We start from the raw sequence: 23,181 nt of genomic DNA, 5'->3' as shown, positions 1-23,181 counted from the left end.
TATTTTCTTTCTTTTCTTTCTATGTGTCATTCGGGTAATGTTGCAATGTGCAAAATGTTTGTGTAGTGCTGTTACTAAGGGCTCTACTGTCCGTAGGAAAACACGATATCTCTCCCTCCAGCTTAATCGCAAATTGCGTAACGGGCCTGACAATTTGGATTATCAGGCCTGAAGGGGGGACTGTGACAGTCAGCAGCAACCCCCTAACAGCTAGTAGTTTTATAATATCTGGCAACCATTAGGAAAAATTGGACATCTCACGGACACAGTAGCCTGAACTTTTGAACTGTCTTCCCTTATCAGTCTTGAGGCAGTTGAAGCTGGTCCTAAGCAGGTTTTTGCTAAGCAAATTGCAAAAGTGCAGGGTTTGCTAAGCACCAATCAAATGCTAACACAACCGAAGCCTGTGTGTGAGTGTGTATAAAAGATTCTTGGTTTTTGTATGGAGTAGAGTTTTTTTGTACCAAGGTTCAAAACTCTCCTTTCTTCTGCAGAATAAAGCAACCTTTCCTTATCCCTGACTGGCTGTCATTGGCTCTCGACTAGGCGAACCCAATATTTCGGTAACAATATCCTCAGTCTTCTATGTCCTTTTTTGCTGTCCGCTTCCTCCCTTACTTTCTTTGCTTGATTCTCCTACTAATTCACTCTGTAACTGGGATGGCAAGAGGTGGACTCAGCACAGTGCCTTGTCTCAGTGCCACCATCACTTCAAACCTCTACAGAACTCCAGGTATTCGTGCCACCTTACCTCTTGACTCATCTGTCACTTGCTCTTCTGGAAGTCCCACTCCCTACCATCTCAACACTCCAAACTTCAGCTCCTGTGGAACAAAGCCATATGCTTTCTCCACATCAATAAATACACTTTTCTTTTTTTTAAATCATTCTTTCCAACTCCTGTCTCATTGAAGATATTATTAGACTCCCCTCAGCATGAAATACTTAAGAGTTCCTAGTACTATCCTCTTTCCATCCCCCAGCCCACATGCAGGACTGGCGCCAGGGTTTCTTGCGCCCTAGGCGCACGGCCATTTCGCCGCCCCCCGCGCTGATCCCATGGCTCCAGTGGAGCTGCCGCAGGCATGCCTGCAGCAGGTCCACCAGAGCCGAGGGAGCAGAGGACCATCCGAAGGAATGCCTGTGGCAGCTCCACTGGAGCCGTGGACCAACGGACCCTCTGCAGGCATGCCTGCGGCAGGTCAACCAGAGCCACCTGCCGCCCCCCTGGAAAAATGCCGCCCCCTCAATAATCCTGGTGCCCTAGGCAATTGCCTAGACTGCCTAAATGGTAGCGCCGGCCCTGCCCACATGGCCCAACTTTCACGGAATCTCAGAACTTTCTTTCAAAATCCCCAACTCCTTTCTCCCTTCTATCTATCTCATCACATCAGTAGGAATCTCTCAGGGCTCCTATGTATATTGACATGCAAAACATTCCACATGAAGACATGGAAATTGCTCTAGGTTCACAATGGATTCACCTGTTTATCAGTTTAGTAGATTACCCTCTGTAACATCAGGACAATGACAAGGGCTTGCTTAGCATAAGCGGCTCGTTAAAATGCAATCAAGATGGGAGAATGCTTTGTGTGTAAGTTTCTTATAGTTTTAATAATCCTGACAGAAAACAATGGGGGACACAGATACGTCTCCGTTTGCCATTGAGCGGTCTAGACTTTTCTTCGGCTGCGTGAGTTGATACAAAGGGCTTAGCTGCTTCATAGGGTTAATTCTCATTCAAAAGCTTCACATTACCAGCAGGAGCAAATGAGAAAAAGGCTTTTCTTTGCCTCAGAATGATGATTCCTGAAATAAAGATAACCTTGTCTTGTGGGACCCGCCTGCCTGTTTCAATTAATGCTGCTTTTCAAGATAAAGTAAACAACTTAGCATTTAAAAACCCCACCACCTGAAATTTGTTTCCTTGAATTTGCAATCATAAAAATGCCAAGTTTCTCCCCCCCCCCCAACACCACAATTTATAAGGCAACAAACAAAAGACTCTGCTGAGGGATTTCGCCTCTGTATTTGCACTAGCTGCCAGCTTTGAAGGCACTGGAAATTAGCCCCCTGGAAATCTTGGCAGAATAAATAAAGGCAGTAATAGGAATTTCCATAGACTCTTTCACAGCCTGCTAATGACTTGGGTGACAGGTCTGGGAAATGCCATGTTTGCGCTTTTTATTAGATCCTGTACCACTCACCTAAATCAACAGCTGTATTGATTCACATTCATGCAATTGGGGGCAAATTGGTTTTCAGTCAATATTAACTGGAGCAGAGCTCAACGGAGGAAACTTGTACCAAAAAACCATTCTGCTCTGAATAAAGCAACAGCAGTATCCAGGACTGTGAGAAGCAGCAGCCTCTCTGAGCGATGCCACATGCGCAGATGAAGAACTCCACATGGAGAAGGCTCCAGGTCTGCTTTACTGACCGCTTACCTCAGGGCTTGACCACACTTTTAGGCACAGGAGTAGCCGCAGGAGTAGCCCCAGGAAGTGCTGTGATTCAGGCCCCCAAGTCACAATTCCGCCTCTCTTCTTGTTTCTAAGACAGTAGTAATTTACTCCTGGCCAAATGGCAGGTGAGTAGTGGGAGACGAAACCAAGGTCCTGCCCACTCCCTGCCACTCCCCACCCACTGTCCCGCGACAGCGCAGCATCTGCTGACTCCTGCACAGCCAGACCCCAATCCCAGAAGCCCATTCAAGACACAAGAGTGGGGTGTTCTAACTCCTTCCTTCCCGTAATCTGAGTCCCAATCTAGTCCTAAGTAACTACAACCTTCAGTCTGGCCTGCAAAAGGCAGTGAAACACGCTGCTCAGAGACTGGGAGCCCTGGGTGTGCCACGTAGAGCTGCCCGAGCACCTCCCGGCCATCTAAGCAGAGCCGAGTGTTTAAACAGGGGTCAAGCAGCACAGGGAGCTAATCACTGGTACAGGTAAAAGAGTGGCATATTCAACCCAGACAGAAATGCAAAGCTGTCAGTCAGCCGTAAAGATAACATTTCCTCAGAGTGACAGGCAGGGCAAGGTGATGGAGACACGCCAGACTGACACCCTGGGATGCCAGAGTCCTCCTTGGATTCACAGCAGCAGTTAGAAGTCAGACCAAAAGCACAACCAAGTACATATGTTGGGTCTAAACTTTTGGTGAACCTTGGGAGCCAAAACACACCCAGACTGGCCGTCTCTGCATAATCCTTTCTGAACCCTTTTTGATCAAAGCACTGACCTGCAAACTACTCATGACACCCCCTTTCTCAAGTAGCCATTAGCCTTTATCTCTATGCATTTACTTGTTAAACTTGCTTTTCCTGTAAAATCTTGATTGATTATGCATGACCATTATCTTTTGTTAATCACTTTGTTTACTTCTGTGTATAAATATTGATGCTCACCCCTAATAAAGGGGCCACACTTATTCTAAAGCTTTTGGGATAGTGTGAGCCCGTTGATCAACGCATTGGTGTCTGGTCTCTGACAGAATTGTGTGCCCTATACCAACTCCGCACAAACTCGGGTGCTGGAGAGGTGAGTGAGGACTTGCTTTATTACCTAACACATACACATACAGAGAGAGAGTCCAGGTCTCATTCTCACATGGGGGGAGGATAAACAGAGGCACAGAAACCCAGATCTCCTGGCTCCCAAACTAACACTGTATCCATTAGGCCACACAGTCTTCCAACTGTATCATCTACCCCGTGGCTTATTTATGCTTATTGTGCTCATCCAGGATCAGGGCTGGCTCTAGGTTTTTTGCAGCCCCAAGCAAAAAAAATTTTGGCTTCCCTCCACCTCAGCCCTGGGGTCCCGCCCTCCGCACCACTGCCCTCCCTGCCACCCCAGCACTAGGCTCTCTCTTTACCCCCCACCACCTGCACTCCCTGCTGCCCCAGCACTGGGGTCCCCCACCCAAAGTGACCTCCTCATTCACCACAGAAATCCCACTTGCAGTGGGGATCAAACCTTTTCTCCTATTTTTATTTGACTTTAGTTATAAAACTCTCCCCCATCCCCCACAATCCCATCTTTAGTGCTGCAAATGCATGGAAGGCATAGGGACTAATCCTCAAACCTTGAAAGGGCTGGGGATCAAGCAAAGAGGGTTCAGGCAGAGGAGCGGGTGTGGGGTGCTTGGGGGCTCTACACTGGCAGAGAAGTGGGGTGTGATGTACTAGTGGAGGATGGAGGAGGAGGAGAGGGGGTATCAGGAGGGTTGCGGGAGAAGAGGAGCAGGGGAAGGAGGAGGTGCGGGAGGAGAGAGCTGTGGGAGGGTACAAGGGGAGAGGTGAAGGTGAAGTGGGAGGTGAGGGAGAAGCGGGGTGTGATGTACCCATAGAGGAGGGAGGAGGAGGAGAGGGGGTATCAGGAGGGTTGTGGGAGAAGAGGGGCAGGGGAAGGAGGAGGTGCAGGAGGACAGTGCTGGGGGAGGGTAGGAGGGAAGAGGTGTGGGTGAAGTGGGAAGTGTGTGAGAAGCGGGGTGTGATGTACTCACGGAGGAGGGAGGAGAAGGAGGGGGTATCAGGAGGGTTGCAGGAGAAGAGGGGCAGGGGAAGGGGGAGGTGCAGGAGGATGGGGCTGGGGGAGGGTGCAAAGGGAAAGGTGCAGGTGAAGTGGGAGGTGCAGGAGAAGCGGGGTGTGATATACCCACGGAGAAGGAGGGGGTATCAGGAGGATTGCAGGAGAAGAGGTGCAGGGGAAGTCGGAGGTGCAGGAGGACAGGGCTGGGGAAGGGTACGAGGGGAGAGGTGCGGGTGAAGTGGGAGGTGCGGGAGAAGCGGGGTGTGATGTACTCGTGGAGGAGGGAGGAGGAGGTGAAGGGGTATCAGGAGGGTTGCGGGAGAAGAGGTGCAGGCGAAGGGGGAGGTGCGGGAGGCGAGGGCTGGGGGAGGCTAGGAGGGGAGAGGTGCGGGTGAAGGAAGAGTACAAGGGCAAGGGATTCGGTGAAGGAGCAATGGAGGGAGGTACAAGTGAAGGATGGGGTGTGCAAGGGCTGAGAAGGGCAGGTGCTGACAGCTGCTTCCCCAGCCCCCTGCCGGCAGAGCCGAGAGGAGGGACACTGACCCCCAGGTGCCCGAGCCGTGGGGATCCCCTGGCGGGCAGTATCTCCCACTGCCTCGCTCAGCGCCAGGCTCTGCCTCTCCCCAACCAGGGCAGGCAGCGCGGGGCTGAGGCGGGGGAGATGCGCAGCGGGCTGGGTGCCAGGGCAGGAGGGGGCAGCTCCCTGGCAGCTCGCTGCCCAGCCACTCGCCCCATCAGCGGGCAAGCCGGGATCCACGTCCCCTGCCCATCCCAGTGGGGATGAGACTGATTGAGATCTGTGGGTGGAGTGGGGAATCCAGGGAGATACTCTGACTCGCCGCTACTCCAGTGGCAGCTCTGGCTCCATCCGATCTGCCGCCATCAGGGCTACTTTGGGAATCGCTCTCCGCTTGATCTGGCGTGCCTGGCTCGGTCCATCCCGAGCGTGGGGTGTTGGAGGGGGGTGAGCTGTGGGAAACAGCAGAGTCTGGGAGATTTCTCCTTTGCTTCTCTGCTATGAGCAAGAAGAAAAGGGAGCTGGGGAAAGTCACAGCAGGGGAGGTGTTAGATGAGTCTCGGCGAGCCCTATGGGGAGCCACTTTCCATACAAGGAATAGGAGGCACTTCCAAAGTCAGCATCTGATCTCCCGAGCTTGGGGGGTGGGGGGCGGGGACAGATGGTGCCTAGCTCCAGCCCGCAGCCAGCCACATGCTAGAAAGCCCTGCACAAGGCAGCCTCGTAGGCCAGGCTCCAAACCGGGCTGGGTTTGCTCCACAACGCACTTTGTGTTTTGTTTTATTGACTGGCCCTGTGCTGGAGCCCAGGCATCCTGGGAACTGGAGCGCAGAATGAAGCACGACTCCGGCTCACCGCCTGGTTTGAAAGACTCTCCTGGCTTGTCGCTAGCGGCCCCCTTGGCATGAGCGGCTGGGTCTCTGCACCTCTTGGGCTGCCCCCTGGGTCTGATTCTCCCAGGCAGCCCCTGGAGCTGAGCCTGGGCTGCAGCAAGATGGGCTCCCTGAGTATGTGAGGAGCCGAGGAGGGAGGGAGGAGGGGTCCTGCTGCCGCTGCTGCTCTGAGTCTGTCCAGGGCGGCGGCGTGTTTCCACGCCGGAGTGGGCTGTGCAGGGTGCTGCCAGGCTGGGCAGGGGGTGTGGATCCTGGCTTGCGCACTGACAGGGCGAGTGGCTCTGGCCAGGGCTGGCTCTGGCTTTTTGCCACCACAACCAAAAATAAAGGGGGGGCGTGGAGTGCCGCCTCTTTGAAAGTGCTGCCCCAAGCACATGCTTGGAGGGCTGGTGCCTAGAGCCAGCCCTGTCCAGAACATGACTATGTAAGTGATCAACCCAAAGCAGAGAAAGACCAAAAAGACCTGCAGAATGGGAGAGAGGAGCCAGTTGTTCACATTGGACGCACCTTAGGTCGAACATTCCCACTGCCTTCCAAGGAACCACTCCCAGGATATTCAACGGGAATACGAGAGTCAGAATCCGGCCCTGAAAGAAATCCTTTGCCCTATCCATGGTGAAGAATTGCATCTACCTGCCACCATCCAAATAGAAGATTTCAGCTTCATTACTTTCCTCTCTCAAACCTAAATTTCCCCCTTAATGTGATATTAAAAATAATGAAAAAGAAAAACCAGGTGAGTTTTAAAAAGCCATTATAATTCAGTTTTAATACTTATTGTATTACTGCATGCCAGCAAGTGGATCTGAGCGGCTTTTATAAGATCTAGGGTTTTATTATTATTATTCTTAACACAGAGACTGGCAATACATTATGTTTGGAAGCACCCTCCAGAGGCTGGTAATTCAGATAGAGTTTCCTTTCTTATCGCTATTAGAAAAGGATTGTAACAATTGTGTAGAGTGTCTTTGCATCAGGCCGCTGCAAAGAAGAAAGCCAGCTTCCCCGGCACAGCTCTTTATGTTCCTACTTCCTGCAGTTCCAATCACTCCAATGAAGAACACAGAAAGCCCCAAATGAGTTTAGAAATGTACCCATTATTTTTCCCAAGCATTTTTCTGCAAAGCCCAGTCAGGATAGTCAATAGCTATTGGCCCACTTGTCACTTGTGAAATTATTTCTCTGGGTAATGTATCTAATTTAGTTTCCTTGTTTGCCAAGCACCATAGATCTACATCAAGTGATCCTCGATATTCTATATGTTATTTTTAAAATTCTATGTCCAGGCCAGATTGGCAGCAGGGCTGAATGCTCAGCAGCTCCCATAGAGTTCACTTGGTTAACTGGGAGCTGAGTTCTTTGAAAATCTATGTGTACACACTATTGGCCAGATTCTGGCATCCTTACCCCTGTTAAATATTACCTTACTTGGAGAGTGGTCCCATGGAAATCCATGGAACATCATGCAAAGTAAAGAATCAATGTGCAATATATGGAATAGTCTAACTTAAACAAGGGTAAAATCCTGACCCTACTGAAGTCAACAGGGTTTGAAAATTAACTTCAGTGGGGCTAAGATTTCTTTATTAAAAGAAAATTACAGACAACCAATTCCACTGAAATCAAGGGGGTTACACCAGTGGAAAGCGGGTGTAATGATATAGGAAACAATATCCACTGATTCTGTGCCTGGAGCAAAGGGGCAAGGAGCACAATGACATCTAGGTCACTTCCATGCATGGTTGGAGTATACACAAACTAGAGGAAGAAGCTGTCAAGTGGAAAAATTGATCCTTATAGGCCTATGATAAAAGTCAGTCACACTCCCCTTCTTGGAAGGTAAAATGAGTCTGGTGTTAGTTAACACCAAAAAGGGGGATGATAGCTTGCTGGCAGGTAAGAAGGAAGCACATTTCTCAATGAGACTAAGAATAATATAGAACTATAGAATATCAGGGTTGGAAGGGAACTCAGGAGGTATCTAGTCCAACCCCCTGCTCAAAGCAGGACCAATACCCAACTAAATCATCCCAGCCAGGGCTTTATCAAGCATGAACTTAGAAACCTCTAAGGAAGGAGATTCCACCATCTCTAGGTAACCCATTCCAGTGCTTCACCACCCTCCTAGTGAAAAAGTTTTTCCTAATATCCAACCTAAACCTCCCCACTGCAACTTAAGACCATTACTCCTTATTCTGTCATCTGCTACCACTGAGAACAGTCTAGAGCCATCCTCTTTGGAACACCCTTTCAGGTAGTTGAAAGCAGCTATCAAATCCCCCCTCATTCTTCTCTTCTGCAGACTAAACAATCCCAGTTCTCTCAGCATCTCTTCATAAGTCATGTGTTCCAGCCCCTTAATCATTTTTGCTGCCCTCCGCTGGACTCTTTCCAATTTTTCCACAACTGGATCTCCTTGTTTAATGTCATTTTCCCAAGGGAGCGATGGTTAGAAGCCTCCTGATCTTATGCACGTCTCCCAAATGCTGGACAATGTGAGCTGAACAATGCTAATAAAAGGGGAATGTCAACCCTTTAGTCAATCTGGACCCAGACCTAGATTCCAGCAAGGTTTCCAGTGAATTCCAGAGAATTATTTCCTGGCCATTGTGTTGTATCTTTGCATAGGATGGCAGCACCGGACTTGTTTCCCACAGCTAAGGGATTTGTTCATCCGAAAGGTCTGGGAACAAACTCTCCTCTCAGATCTACTCATTCACTCTCGCCTCTGAGATCTGCAATTTTAATCAATCTATATTAGGATAGCAGCTAGTGTCCCTGACTGAGACGAGTGCCCCATTGTGTCAGGTGCCCCAGGGTGAAAGAGACAGACGCCTCCCCGAGAGTTTACAGTCACTACAGACAAGACAGAGAATGCTGGGAGAAAGGAAATATCCTTATTCCCATTTGTAAAATGGAGAACAGAACCAGAGGGTGAAATTCTGGCCCAGTGACTTTGAGGCTACGATTATATCCAGGCAGCTCAAGAGTAGGGGCTGAGCACCTTCAAATCTGGCCCTAAATGCTTTTGAAAAAGCAGATCTAAATGACTTCTCACAGAAATATGTGGCACAGTGGGGAATTGAAGCCCGGTGCCCTGAGTCCAGTCTAGTGCCTTAACCTCAATCAACCCTCCCCTAAATCTTTCAGTTTCTCTTTACAATGTCTGATTTCTGCTGCCTGCTGTTAATTCATTCTTTCCCCTCTCAATGGGGACTCACGAGATTGCTGTTGCTAGATTACATGTTACGTGCCTATTGTGAGATCTGGCATCTCTAAAACGAAAAGTGGAAGGGAATCCTCAACTGATGCCATGATGAATTTGTACATGTAGTTGTGGAATCTGTTAGCACAACCCCCTCCTGATATGGATAAAAGTCATTGGAGGAGTCAGCGTAATAATATGCTTGAGGCCACCAGATGACGCTGTTACCAGGTGCCTCTGGGAGCCCCGATATCTTAGCATATTCCTATAATCTCAGCAAAGCGGGACAAGACAGAAGGGAATATCTAAACCCCAGGACCATCCATTTCATCATCCCTATTCCATATCATACACTAGATCCTGAGCTGGTATGAATCAAGAGCAGCTCTATTGACTAAACCAATTTACATCAGTTGAGGATCTGGCTCCATTTACCTGGTTGACCACATTTTAGGACCAGGGAATGCATTATAAGAATGATGCCCCAGCATGTGAATTCAGAGCATCCAAAAAAATCCCACTCAGCAACCCCACAGCATTCAGCAGAGCTGTTGCCTAGCACACTTGTCAGAATTCCAGCATTTTTTCAAATGCACTCAGAGAGAGGACTCTCCTAACAGAGCAAAGAGGCAATCAGTAGAACCAAAGAAATGCCATAGCCCTCCCTTTGCCCCCGACAAGTAAACAAAATACAGCTAGAGATACAAGGCCACTGAAATGGTCAGAGGAAGATTTTATAGATGGGATTGGAATTATCATCTATGACAGCAATGAAAAGACGGGATCACGGTCAGTGTCACTGTGTAACATGACAAGAAAAAACCTGCAACCTTCTGCAATCTTAACTATTTTTCCTTTCTTTGTCTCTCATCTCATCCAAGGTTCATCTCCCCTACTTATTCTTCATGTCATTTATTATACATACAGACCTCACATTTTTTTAAGGTTGAAATCTATAAATATCATCTAGATATTTGGATACATAAGGAGAAAGCCTAGGCACCAAAGAAAGCAGCTGAATTTTCATAAATCAAACGGCCAGGAGGCGCCCACCTGTGATCACCTAATCTGACCTGCTGTACAACACAGGCCATAGGACTTCCCTGAATTAACTCCTGTTTGTGCTACAGCACATCCAACAGGCACAGGAGGGAAGAGAAACTGAGGCCCAATCCAATGCTCTACCCACTAGACTGTGCTACTTCCTCAAAACTAGAGATGCCACAAATTAAGCCCAGAGTATATGCTGTACAACCGACCTACATCCCCACTCAGGCCACCTTTCAAAGGGATCAACAGAATGGGCATTGAGCTCTTTGGAAAAATCAGTCCTTGATTTCAGAGCCTAAACGGGAGCTTTGTTCCTGGGAAAAATCTGCCCCCCCCCCCACTGTGGGTGCTGAGCACTTGAAAATATGGCCCTGAGCACTTCTGTAAATCTCGCCCAAAATGAAGTGGCCCCATTCTCAAAAAGGGAGCAGTGTCCGTCGGGACAGCAGGAGCTTCAGGGCACCGAGCACTTTTGAAAATCTGGCCTCTAGTCTTCAGCACCAGGCTGCCTCAGAGCCATAGCGCAGGAGCGTACCGGGAGGGGAGTGGTGGGACAAAAACCTCTGTATTCCTGTTCATTTCATCTTTCTTCTCAAATTGCTTCCGTTTAAGTAAAAACCATTACGTAGCATGGGAGCACTGAGGAGTTATGCAGAGCAGTGTGAAGAAATTCCTGTCAGAACCTTCCAAGTTATTTCCCTCTGTGACAGAAAGAGGCTTCCTCCCTGATGCTGCTGTTTGCTCAGCAAGCCAAGAGCAGGGAGGAGAGTGCTTCAGATACTGTTCGATTAGAGCCTGATCCTGCTCTGATTCAAATCAATAGAATCTCCCCCATCAACTTTAAAGATGATCCAGGCCTCAGAGTGCATCTTGTAGGCAATGGCCCCCGAAAACATTACAGCCATGAACCCGTGCCTGAAATAAAGCTCACAACATGGCGGTGAGGCAGGTAAGTGTTATTATTCCTGCTCCGCCATTTTGTTAGCCTCTCACAGAAAAGGGAGCAAAGAGCCCAGATGCTCTAAGCCCCAGAACCAGTATTGACTTCCCCCCTTCCGCCAAACTTAAATACACTCTTCCCAACCTTGGGGGCCCCCTGGGATTACAGTTTAACTCTTTAGGGGGAGGTGAAGTCAATGGGCTCACAGACTTTGCAAAGATTTCTAAACAGCTACTTTCCACTTAGAGCGCAAAAAGCACAGATCCAGCCAAAACAATAAAACACCTACCTGTGTTTCGCTGCCTCAGTTTCCTCACCATTCTGGATCATTTTTTTGGGCAGCATCCTCTAAGGAATGTAGGCTCCTTCCTCTCCTCCTGCCATGACTTCTTCTCCAGAACTCAGTTTTTCTAAGCTCTTTTAAAGAGGCACTGCTAGATCCTCTTTTATAACCTTTGCCAGGTGACTGAACTCCGGTGGGGGGGACAACTTAGCAGCTAATGAGGCAGACTTAACCCTGGTTTGGGCTGGGTGGTAGCTATTTCTTTGTCCAAGCAGTGCGCATCCAAATGTAAGGGCCCTCTGTTGTTAGCCTTCCAGCACCTGCGAATTTTAGTCCAGAGGAGAGGCAGAGAAAGATTAAGAAGGCTAAGACCAGCCTTACAAGCAAAATGGAGTTTGTAGGCTGAGATAGACATGCAGAGTGCCCCAGGTCCTCCAGAATTCCTAAGCCGCACACAGCAGCTCTGTCAGGTTTAATTAGTTTAATTCATCAGTTTTGATTTAGTGACAACAACTGGGCTTTTGAGGATTTGGCCATTGACACTGACCAGACTGAAGGTTTTAAACAGCCGTGGAAAAGTTTCCCCTATCAAATGCATGTCCCGCCAGGGACGGGAGACAGGTGTGGGAGAGAGTCATTCTCACTTCTTCTGCCTCGTTCCATAGCAAGGGATGGGGGACAGAATGCAAAACGCTGGGGAAATACACAGATGTCACTAATGAGGTTCATGCAATTCTCATGGCCTGGCTGGTGGGGGCCCTATCACAGTGGGTGATGTTAAAACCAGCAGACAAGCCAATGCAGTCATTTGGGGAAGAGCAGAGGGGGCGCCGAACAAGACTATTGCCCTGTTGCAATGGTGCATTTGGGCTAATGGTGTGTATGTGGGGGAGGGGTGCAGACTATCGCACATCCACCTACCTGGGAATTGTTTCACCTTCCTTTGAAGCATCTGGCGCCTAACGCTGTCAGAGGCAGGGCCGGTGCAAGGATGTTTCGCGCTCTAGGCGAAACTTCCATCTTGCGCCCTCCACCGTCCCCGAGCCCCCGCCCAGAGGCGCCCCCCTCTCCTTGGCAGCTCCCCCCCTCCGCCCTGAGGTGCCCCCCTTGCGGCAACTCTCCACCCCCCACCTTCCGCCCTGAGGCAACCCCTGCCCCTGCCCCGCCTCCTCCCCGAGCATGCCGTGGCTGCTTCACTTCTCCAGCCTCTCAGGCTTGCAGCACCAATGAGCTTAGGCGCCGCAAGCCTGGTAGGCAGGAGAAGTGAAGCAGCGATGGCGTGCTCGGGGAGGAGGCAGGGCAGGGGTGAGCTGGGGCTGGGAGTTCCCCTGCATGCTGCCCCCCCCTTACTTGCAGCAGGCGGCCCTCCCCGCACTCCCTTGCCCCAGCTCCCTCCGCCTAAATGCCGGCAGCGACTGGGGTGGCCGAAGATCCGGCCATCGCGGTCGCTGCCAAAGAACATGGTGCCCCCCAAATCCCAGCGCCCTAGGCAATAGCCTAGGTCACCTAAATGGTTGCACCGGCCCTGGTCAGAGGCAGGATACTGGGCTAGGTGGACCATCGGCCTGCTCCACTCTGGCGATGCCTGTGTTGCTCTGCCCAAAGCAGAGAGCTGGCTCCCATGGAGAGTAATCTCTGTGAGATTATTTGGCATGAGCTTCTCTGACAGTGAGTCTCACTGTCTCTCTGCTGCACGTTTGAGTGGAGAGACGGATGCAATAGACTTCAAAAACAATGGGAAATGTATAGTGATTTGGAAAAAAAAATTAAAATCTCTCTCACCAGCTGACTAAGATAGCCAATCAAAAGTCACAGGGTAGCAAAACAAAGCAAAAGAGGATGGGACGGGGAGAAGCAAAAGTATGTTTTCAATGGACTGTATTGATCACGAAAAAATGAAAAATAAGACCCACAAAAATAATCACTTTCCAAACTGACGCAACAAAAATGATTTTGAACTTTGACATGATTTTTTTTCTTTTTTTCTATCAGGATTTATTATTTTACAGGTTCCAACTCTGGGGAAGAAATGTCTCTGTCCAACAAACAAGTTGGAGTCAAGGAAAGTGAAACGTAAGGACTGGGAAAGAGGTGCGGACTGGGCCCCAGAACTGGCGTGGGCGGAATCTCTGTTCAGTTTTGTCCCACGCCCTGTGAATCCTGGCTGGCGTCTGTTGTTCTTATTCACCGACAGCCACCCCAGAATTTCGTGAGCCACTGATCTCACTCACAACTACACATACACACTTGCTGTACTGTGTGAGCTGCTGTTCTCCCTATCTCACACGCACACAGTTGTTTGAGGCAATGTTCTCTCTCACACAAACATCCACCCACAGTATTGTGTGAGCTGATGTTGTCACACACACAGACACACACACTGTGTGTTACTCTTGCAATCGAATAACCACATTGGATACAAACCCATAGGCCAATGCTGCTTGGGGTGTTCATTGCCAGGCACTTTGGGGCTGATTCTCTCCTCTCTCTCCCATGGACTGGCTGCAGCGGTATCCATGTGCAGGCTGCCAGGACCCTCTGCAGAACTGTGCACTGGAGCAGAATGCAGAGACCGATGGGTGCAATACACTGTGGGTCTAGGGAAGACTCGCCTCAGAGCACAGGAGATTTGTAAGGTGTTTCCCCTTTCAGGCCACAGGATGACAGTCTATATGGTGATTGCACCCTCACTCTTCAGGGTGTTTAGCTGGAGGCTATGCTGCTTTTCCTTGCCTTGCCAAAGCATCTCTTTCCACCAGGAACTTCCCATCTCCCTTTCTCTAGATACCTGTGGTACTCACCTGGCCCCCAGCCCCTTCACAGTCTGTAGTGTGTCTATCTTCCCAATGCCCATGTGAGGAAGGAAGTGCTGTTACCTCCAGGGAGTTGAGGCACAGATGGTACGGCCCACATCCACAAAAGTATTTAGGCTCTTTCCGTTGTTATCACTTGACCATGGGCACACAGGAAGCGTGTAGCAGAGCAAGGAGCTACTGATGGTCCACAGATGGTCTCCTCCCCTTTAAGCACCAAACTAAGAATTGCTCTGATTCTACTGTGTTTAAGGACAACCACAATGATTTACCCTGAAAAAAATATGCTACCTATCTCCATAGCATTTCTGTTTTACTGATTCAAAAGTAGTTGATTGTTGCATGCCATGCCATCTCTTCTGGTAGCCTTGCTGACTGGGTAGGGTGTGAGTGTGGTGTGAACTTCATATCACCATGACTGGAGCTGCAGGTGGGGGAAAAGGAGTTCCCTTGCTGCCTGAAGGATGGCAGGAATTCACACGCATGCTACAGGCTTTTCCTGGATTAGCTTAATAAAGCTGTGTCCTGAAAAAGCCTATTAGCCTGATTCAGAGTCCATTGAAGACTCCCATTGACATCTGTGAGCTTGGCTCAGGTCCTATTTGACTATCAAGTGTCCTGAGTAAACTGGAAGTGGGTTCAAATCCTAGACAGAAATACTTAGAACTAAGATACTGTCGGTGGGAGTGTTATAAATAGCTAGACAGATACACAGCACAGTATTGCTAAAGGTAAATGTTACAAAAATTAAGAGGCAGGTACCTCTTGAAATAAGGCGCTTGTCTTGAAAATCATGAGATTTTTTAAAAAGAAAACAATAAATCGTTCTTTATATTTGCTTACTGCTTTCTGAGCCTCTAGTGTTCATCTGTTCAGACGTTTCTCAGTAACCATAAAGGCTAGACATTTATTTTTCTTTTAAATGGAGGCTGAGATTCTCAGGGAATCACGGGACTCCAGGAGCTGGAGCTTTGAGAAAAACACAACTATTGGGAGGCTTCAGATAAGTATCATGAATTCACAGCACTGTAAGCAAGTCAGAGAGAGGAGAGTCTAGCATTTTGTGAGAATCATTGGAATTTATGAGTAGAAACATAAGAACATAGGAATGGCTATATTGGTCAGACCAATGGTCCACCTAGCCCAGTATCTTGTCTTCTGACAGTCATAAAGAGCAGGTGTTTCAGAAGGAATGAACAGAACAGGGCAATTATCGAGCAATCCACCTCCTGTTGTCCACTCCCAGCTTCTGGCACTTGGAAGCTAGGGACACTCAGGGCATGGGGTTGCATCCCTGACCATCTTGGCTAACAGCCATTGATGGACCTGTACGCCGTGAACTAACCTATTTTTTTTAACCCAGTTATACTTTTGGTCTTCCCAACACTCCCTAGCAACAAGTTCTACACACTGACTGTGTGTGTGTGAAGAAATACTTCCTTTCGTTTAAACCTGCTGCCTATTCATTTCATTGAGTGACTCCTCGTTCTTGTGTTATGTGAAGGGGTAAATAAGACTTCCCTCTTTATTTTCTCCACACCAGTCACGATTTTATAGACCTCAATCATCATTTTGAGTCATCTCTTTTCCAAGCTGAAAAGTCTCAGTCTTATTATCTTTCTTCATACGGAAGCTGTTCCATACCCCTAATCATTTTTGTTGCCCTTCTCTGTATCTCTTCCAATTCTAAGATATGTTTATTGAGATGGGGCGACCAGAACAGCACGCAGTATTCAAGGGATGGGCATCTCATGTATTTATATAGTGGCATTATGATATTTACTGTCTTATTATGGATCATTTTCCTAATGGTTCCTAACATTCTGGTAGCTTTTGTGAGTGCCACTGCAGATGTTTTCAGAGAACTCTCCACAAGGACTCCAAGATCTCTTTCTTGAGTGGTAACAGCTAATTTACACCCCATCATTTTGAATGATTAGTTGGGATTATGTACAAAGTACCAAGAGCACAAGCGGGATCCACATCAGGATGTCACTGTTATTCAAAGATTTTTATTTTTTATGAAAAAATATAAAATTTTATATCTTACACTACAAAAACATGTACACAAACAAAATGCACATAAAGCATCAAAGGAAAAAAAAATAAAAATAAAAGGAAATAAATACAGCAATGCTAAGCTTTCTATGAGTTAAAATGCCAATGCAGGAAATTGAGCTTAATGTGATTGGGGCAGTGTTTAATAGAGGTGCTCCGAGTCCTGACCTACCTGCACTAAGGGATTTAGATGGACTTAACAATTAAGGACTCGAAACTCTATGTTACTCTCAGACTGCTATCAATGAATTTCACACACTTCTTAATGACTAGTTTCAAAACTACAGCAGTCTTAAGAGTCACATTTTTTTGACCACTGGGACTTCTACATGTTTATATTCAACACCGAACAGACACAACTTTTTCACCTTCATCATATTTTTGTTAACATAGAGAAGGAATAAATAAAGTTTACAGCTGACTTTTTTCATCAATCTTCTGTTTTTTTTTCTTTTATGATTAGATAACTTCTCCAAAGAATAAAGGGAGGTCATTCTAAACAAGAACTGCGCCTAGAAAGACTTCCTCCTTCAGAGATGAAAAAGAACGTTATGAAAAGAATGTTCCTATCTACCATTCCCTTTGAAATATTCCCTTACAATTAGCAGCAAAATGGATTGGAAAAAAGTAATCTATGTAACCATGTGGGCTACTGAGTTGGAAAAGCAAACCACTTTGACTTACCTAGGTATATGCTCTAAGTACAGCTAATATGTAATTCTGAGGATCAAACTTCACCATCTTAATGTAGGTAACATTTGCATTTTTCTTTCAGGTTTTAATTTCTGGTACACCACTAGTAAGCACAGCTAACTATAGTACTTAGTTTTTTCCCCCTCTATGTTTAGACAGAGCAAAACCAGAAAAATATTGTGACCTGATTCTACTGCATGACAATATATACAATATTCCACTTCTAATACCTGATTTTAACCTACAGTATATAATTTTACTTGCTACCCTTTCTTGTATAATAACAAAAAATACCTTCCAAGAGAAAAATTTCTCTGCTTGTGCTTTGTATGATATCTCAACTCTGCTAAGGTAAAATAAAGATTCATTGACTAAGCTTTTAGGCTGCAATTTTCAGAGGGACCTAAGGGAGCTAGGTGCCTAAGACCAGATCCTCAAAGATCGTTAGATGCCTACTCCCATTGGAATCAAATGGAAGTTAGGAGCCTAAATAGCATTGGGGATCTGGACCTGAGTCCCAGGGCCCCTTTTGAAAATTCCAGCTTAAAAACTGGGTGCCTAAGGATTGGATCCCATATCCATATTTAGGTAACTAAATGAATGGCTTGATTTTCTGATATGCTGAGCACCCAGCAGCTCCCTCTCTGGCTACAATAGGAATCTTGGCTGCACTTTGGAAAATCAGGGCACTTATTTAGGCCCTCCTGTTTTCAAAAATCATGGTCATGGGTTTTTTTCACTCATATACAGAGTCTATTATAAACAGATCTGTAGCATCGGAAGTGCTTGCATTAAATATAACAAGATTTGTATATGTATTTAAATCAGTAATTAAGAAAAAGTGCCCAGCCTATTAACAAATGCAATCTGGTTATGGGCATTCCTTTTTCTGCTAGTTAACCATAAAGATATTCTGAAGGATGGTCCAGCAAATGGCAATTGATTACACAGTTCTTGGACAGTAATTCTCACCCTCCTGTAGTAAATCTCCCAAACACTGTATACGCGTTTGAAAAACACAAATGGCCAAGGGACTTTTGTTTTAAAAGCCCACAAAAAAGAACAAAACCAAACTCCCCCTTGCATTTTTCACAGAGCGCTAATTCACTCCATCAGTTAACAAGTGACTGAAGAGAACAGATAGAAAAGGGAGAGGAAAAGAGCTGGAAGTTGCTAAGAAAACTCTCTCCAAGTACAGATGATTGGCGCAAGTGGCAATTGAAGAATTCCTCCAGAAGAAATAAGTTGTCGTGTCTGTCTTCCTACGGATTATTTTATAAAGCACTGCAGGCAGGAAGACGCAGAGGATCCCACAAGGGTTCCCCTGACAGCTCTAAAAACATTATTTATTATTTGACAAATCTCCTTTACGTGCGGCAATTGTTATGTCTCAATTTGTTTTTGTTTTTCTTTGTGGCCCAGTGGCTGACAAAAAATAAAATAATGGGACAAGAAATCACACAATCAAGATTTGTCAAATCTCCCCTTCTGCTTTGCTGCCTCACTGCATCTCATGAAAGCTCCTTGTATAAATTGTCTCTTTTCCATTTCTCACATTTGCAGATGAATTTGGTACCTTTCCAGTTGGTGACAGGTCCAGGGGTGAACAGATGCAGCAAGAAGGCATTTCTTTACTCCCTTTCCAGATACATCTGCCTTCTTCCTACATCTGTTCACCCCTGGACCTGTCACCAATTGGAAAGACAGTTCTAGAAGGAAGATGGGTTTTTAGGTGTATGCTTTTACTAAACAAGTTTTCAGGAAACTAGCAGATGTATCAAAGGGATTTAGAAGCACAAGCCCCATAGAAAAATTTTCTTTGTGAGAGATTTTGTTTTATTAGAAGCTGCTATTTGTATTTGGGGGTTGAGGAACTATAAAAAGAAGAAATGTTTAAGAACCACCAAAGTGGTATTCAGATCCTTGCTTCTGAATGAGAGGAATGAATAATTTAAGCAACAGATTAGAAGCTCTTTTTTGCCAGAGGTGAAGAAGAGAAAGGATATCATCTTCAAGAAAGAATGCTGCAAGATACTATCCAACCCACATAAGCAACTAATATTCCCTAGAATAATGAAAAATATTTGCCATCATTTGAGCAAGTCTTTCAATACTTATCTTTATCAGAGCCTTTTTTCCTTAAAACAAACTATGAGGCCTACTATGGACAATTGGAGAATTCCATCTATACAGAAATACAATCAAAGTCCCTCATTGTTTCAAGATGGGATTCAATGGGAGCTGGGTGCCTACTTCCCATAGGTTTTTTTGAAAATCCCAGCACCCGTGCTTTACAACGTGCATGTTCAAACAAATGACTTCATTACTATAGGATTCCACTGCATTTATCAAACTGAGCACATTTCTCCTTCTGCTCCTGTATGCTTTGGGACAGAGTGAGACATGTCTGTATCAAACTGTAACAAGGTGGAGGAGGTAATATCTTTTAATGGACCAATTTCTGTTGGTGAGAGAGATGTGCTATTGAGCTACACAGATCTCTTCTTCGGGTGTGGCTTTATGTAGCTCAAAATCTGGTCTCTTCCACAAATTGAAGTTGGTCCATTAAACGATTACTTCACCCCCCTTGGCTCTCTCATATCCTGGGATCAACATGGCTACCACACAGTAAAGAATCAAATTGTAACCTCCATCTTGTGTTAGGAAATCCATTTTGTATGATGTGCCGAACACAAGCCTAATCTTAACCAAGGGCAGGTTATTGAATTGTTTTGCAGATAGACACCCTATCCAGGAAAGCTACTTGACATCTCACCGAAGGGACATTAGGAGAAAGCATCAATATGGCAGTCTAGGGCCATCCACTTTGATGGTCTCCCAACTGCTGACCCAATGGAACAATGTTTTTTCTACACTGGGGCCTGAAGGTGGGGAGGGATAAGCTTTCCAGAGGAGCACCTGGGCAAAGGAGACAGAGACTGCACTTAAGAAGGGTGCTGCTCTGAGTTGGGGAACTGACCATCACCACAGAACTAAAGTCTTGGTGGAACAAGAGGGCAGGAGAGACTTTGTCCAGACCATAGGCTCACAAGACTAATGGAGCACTCAGGACTTCTGTTATTTTTTGATGCTCTGTAACTGCGATGTTTTGAAGAGTAAAGTGTCTGTGGTGAAGAGATTCCTTGCCTAAACTTGTGCTCCCTGCTTCCTTGCCATGTTGTCCTTTAAGGCATTAACCTCATACCCCAGAGAACCCACAGCCTCAGTGGAGTTCTGGGTGAGCGTGTGTAAGCAATTGAGTGGCTCGGGAAGTCACTGGTTTTATTGACTAGGGTGGTGGACTGACAAGCCGAGGAAGGACTCAAGGCTAGAGGTCTGAGCCTGGGAGTGCCCTACAGATCCAGAGCTAAAAACAGTGACTAGTCTCCACCCAGGCCCAGTTGGCTTGGAAGCAAATGGGTCCCTGAGATTAAATCCATTTGCAGCAGACTGGTTACAGTACACAGGGGTGCTGAGCCAGGCCGGATATTTTAGGGGGAGACTTTCAAAGGTAGAGAAGAAATTAGGTACCCAGCTGCCACTGAAAGTCAATGTGAGTTGGATGGCTAACTCCCATTTATGCTTTTGAAATCTGCCCTTTAATATCCAGATCTCATGTAGAAATAGAGGGAGAAATGACTTTTATTGAAACGCATGGTTGTTACCTCACATATGTAATTAAAACTCCTGAAAGCTTTGTTGTTATATATTGTTTGAACCAAAGAGCAGCAAAAAATACAAGTAAAGTGGTAGCACAAAACAACCCAACCCAAACCAACCAAAACCAAATCTAACCAAAAATCCTTGTACCTGGGTGTGTAGCAAACTGTACAGTATATACATATTACTCATGTATTCATCTCCCAGAAGAGCAAATTAAAAGGAACCGTATAACACAGAGGGGGAAAAATATACACCCTGTATTGTATTTGCCACTGAGCAAGCAACATGTTTCTACACTAGTCTCTATAACTTAACGCTGTGTAACAGCATTTTTTTTAATTTACAAAACAAAATATCTATCAAGAAATAATCGAATCATATTGCTCTTCAATACACTTCTGTAGACAATTAAGACTTGAAGTAAACTTCAGTAAACTGCAGCTTTTGTTAGCCCATGAATGGCTACAAAACTTTTCCATTCAAGTAAGTCCTTGGAAGTATTAACATGTGCTGCCATAATTCAGTATATAAAGGTGCTCTCTATATATTCCATGTACAGACAAAGTGTGGTGGGAAGGCTTTTTCTTCTTCTTGTTGCTGAAGCATAAGAAAATGGTTACCCTCATGTACAGTAGATCCATTTCCATGCATGTTACATTTACTTCATGAAGACACAAATAGGAAGGAAAGGAAAATTTTAGTCAAACACTGATTATAAATTATGCGGCAGAGGCCAGCCAATGTCATTCAGTTATAGAAATAACCGACTTTCCCTTTTTTTTTCTTATAATAAATCTCAGGGCTAGTTTACAAAGTGCAGGGTCAATCACTTGAGAAAGTGATTTTAAAACCAAGTTACAATGGCACCATCCCATTCACCAACTGGACCTTCATCTCTTGAAGGCTGCTCATTATCTTCTTCTGGTGACCAACAAGTGTCACTCCAAGCCGCCTCAAATCCCTGTGTGGAGAAAGCACATGTAGGTTCTCTAGATTACTGTGGGCAGATCTCAGTATGTAAGAACTTTTAGGTGCTGTAAATGGATAGTGATACTAACACCTCACGCTTACCGTACATGGATCTCAGACTGCTTTACAAAGGAGATATCATTATCCTTTTTTTTTTTTTAAACAGATGGGGAAATCTCAGGCCCTGAGAAGTGAAGTAATTTGCCAGGAACATATAGCAGACCAGAGCTTAAATAAGGAGCTAGGAGCCAAACTTTAATCTCCTCATTCTGAAAAAGTTGGACCTAACTGTGTAAATGTGAAACATCTGATTTGAACGTCGTACCAGACAAAACTATTTCCTTCAGCTGATGTTCTGAGCAGATTACAGTGAATACATCAAAATGATGGCATAGCCTCTGGCTTTAATTTTCTCATCAGATTGGAAAGCCAAAGCTTTATTCCTTTTATCAAACACACACAGAAATGTCTGGTTGCAGTGAGAGCGCTGGGGGCTACACTAGTATGAAAATCAGCCTCTTAATCAAGCTGTTTTGCTCGATATGTGTATTAGCCAAACCTCAAGTGGGCTCGTTTATACCACAGGAGCAATTCAGCACACTAGGGATGTCCAGTTCAGACTTCCCACTCCTTGAGAAACACCTCCCAGTCTGGGCAACAGACTTTTGGGGCTCAGTGTAATTATCTTAATGGGTTATATGGATATAAACTATAAGCCTCAAGATAATCTGCTGGCAATTTATTGAGTTGGAGGCTGTTGAATGAACCATGCTTGATCCTTGGGAAATTCTGAAGTATGTATAAAAATTTTGTTGCTTGTCTCCACCAGTAGGTGCCAGCGTTAAGCAGAAGAAAGTGCTCTTTTACCTAAAAGTGAATTAAATATTAAAGATCCAATTAGGACTTCATATTTTCTTAAGGAGAACAATTTGAATGGGGAATTTTGCTGTAAAAATTATGCCATAACATGTCTTTAGGGCTATTATTTATGCTAATGTTTTGGGAGGGAAGGATCCAGTCACATGTATTTACATTTCTGACATAAGATGACATGATTGTTAGAATACTTATCAATGATAATGAAGGGATGAGAGGCCCCGTACTGAAGCCTTCCTACGGGAAGAACTCTAGAATTCCACTTGTGAAATGCCTTCTAAATCAGATCTGGAGTAATTAATGTAGCAATTTTTATGATACAAGGGTTCTAATCTCCTTTTTCCTACACATACATAACTCCAATTGATGCCAATGGGAGTTTCATGAGAACATTGGGTGGGATTTTCGAAAGTGCCCAAGTAATTTAGGAGCACTGAAAATCACTGGGATTGTGCTCAGGAACTTCTGAAAATCCCTTCCCTCGAGAAGAATACTGATCACTGTGAGGGCCAGATTCTCCAAATTGCTCGGCACCCAGCAGGTCCCAAAATCTGGCTGCTTCCTTCAGGTGCCTAAATGGGAGCAGAGTTATTTTGACAATAGGGATTCTGTGCTCAATAATCAGACTGTATCTCAAAAACTGTTTTGTACACAAAACAAACAGAACTAACACGGGTATTTTAACAAGT

At 45.8% G+C, this 23,181-nt stretch overlaps 1 protein-coding gene across 8 annotated transcripts in view; it reads right to left on the bottom strand.

The window, feature by feature from the left end:
• The window catches only part of EPHA5 (EPH receptor A5), a 422,435-nt gene that overhangs the window by 57,569 nt on the left and 341,685 nt on the right, over window positions 1-23,181 (bottom strand). For 7 of the 8 annotated variants that reach the window (XM_030565412.1, XM_030565409.1, XM_030565413.1 and 4 more), the window contains one exon: window positions 18,690-21,608. The exons of the other annotated variant lie outside the window; for it this stretch is intronic. In XM_030565412.1, the coding sequence (XP_030421272.1) occupies window positions 21,503-21,608 (106 nt within the window). In that variant the 3' untranslated portion in view covers window positions 18,690-21,502. The remainder of the gene's footprint in view (window positions 1-18,689; window positions 21,609-23,181) is intronic. 8 annotated transcript variants of the gene reach the window in all.

Source organism: Gopherus evgoodei, chromosome 5, assembly GCF_007399415.2.
Source record: "Gopherus evgoodei ecotype Sinaloan lineage chromosome 5, rGopEvg1_v1.p, whole genome shotgun sequence".
NCBI lineage: Eukaryota > Metazoa > Chordata > Testudines > Testudinidae > Gopherus > Gopherus evgoodei.
This window is presented reverse-complemented; position numbering and strand designations above follow the sequence as displayed.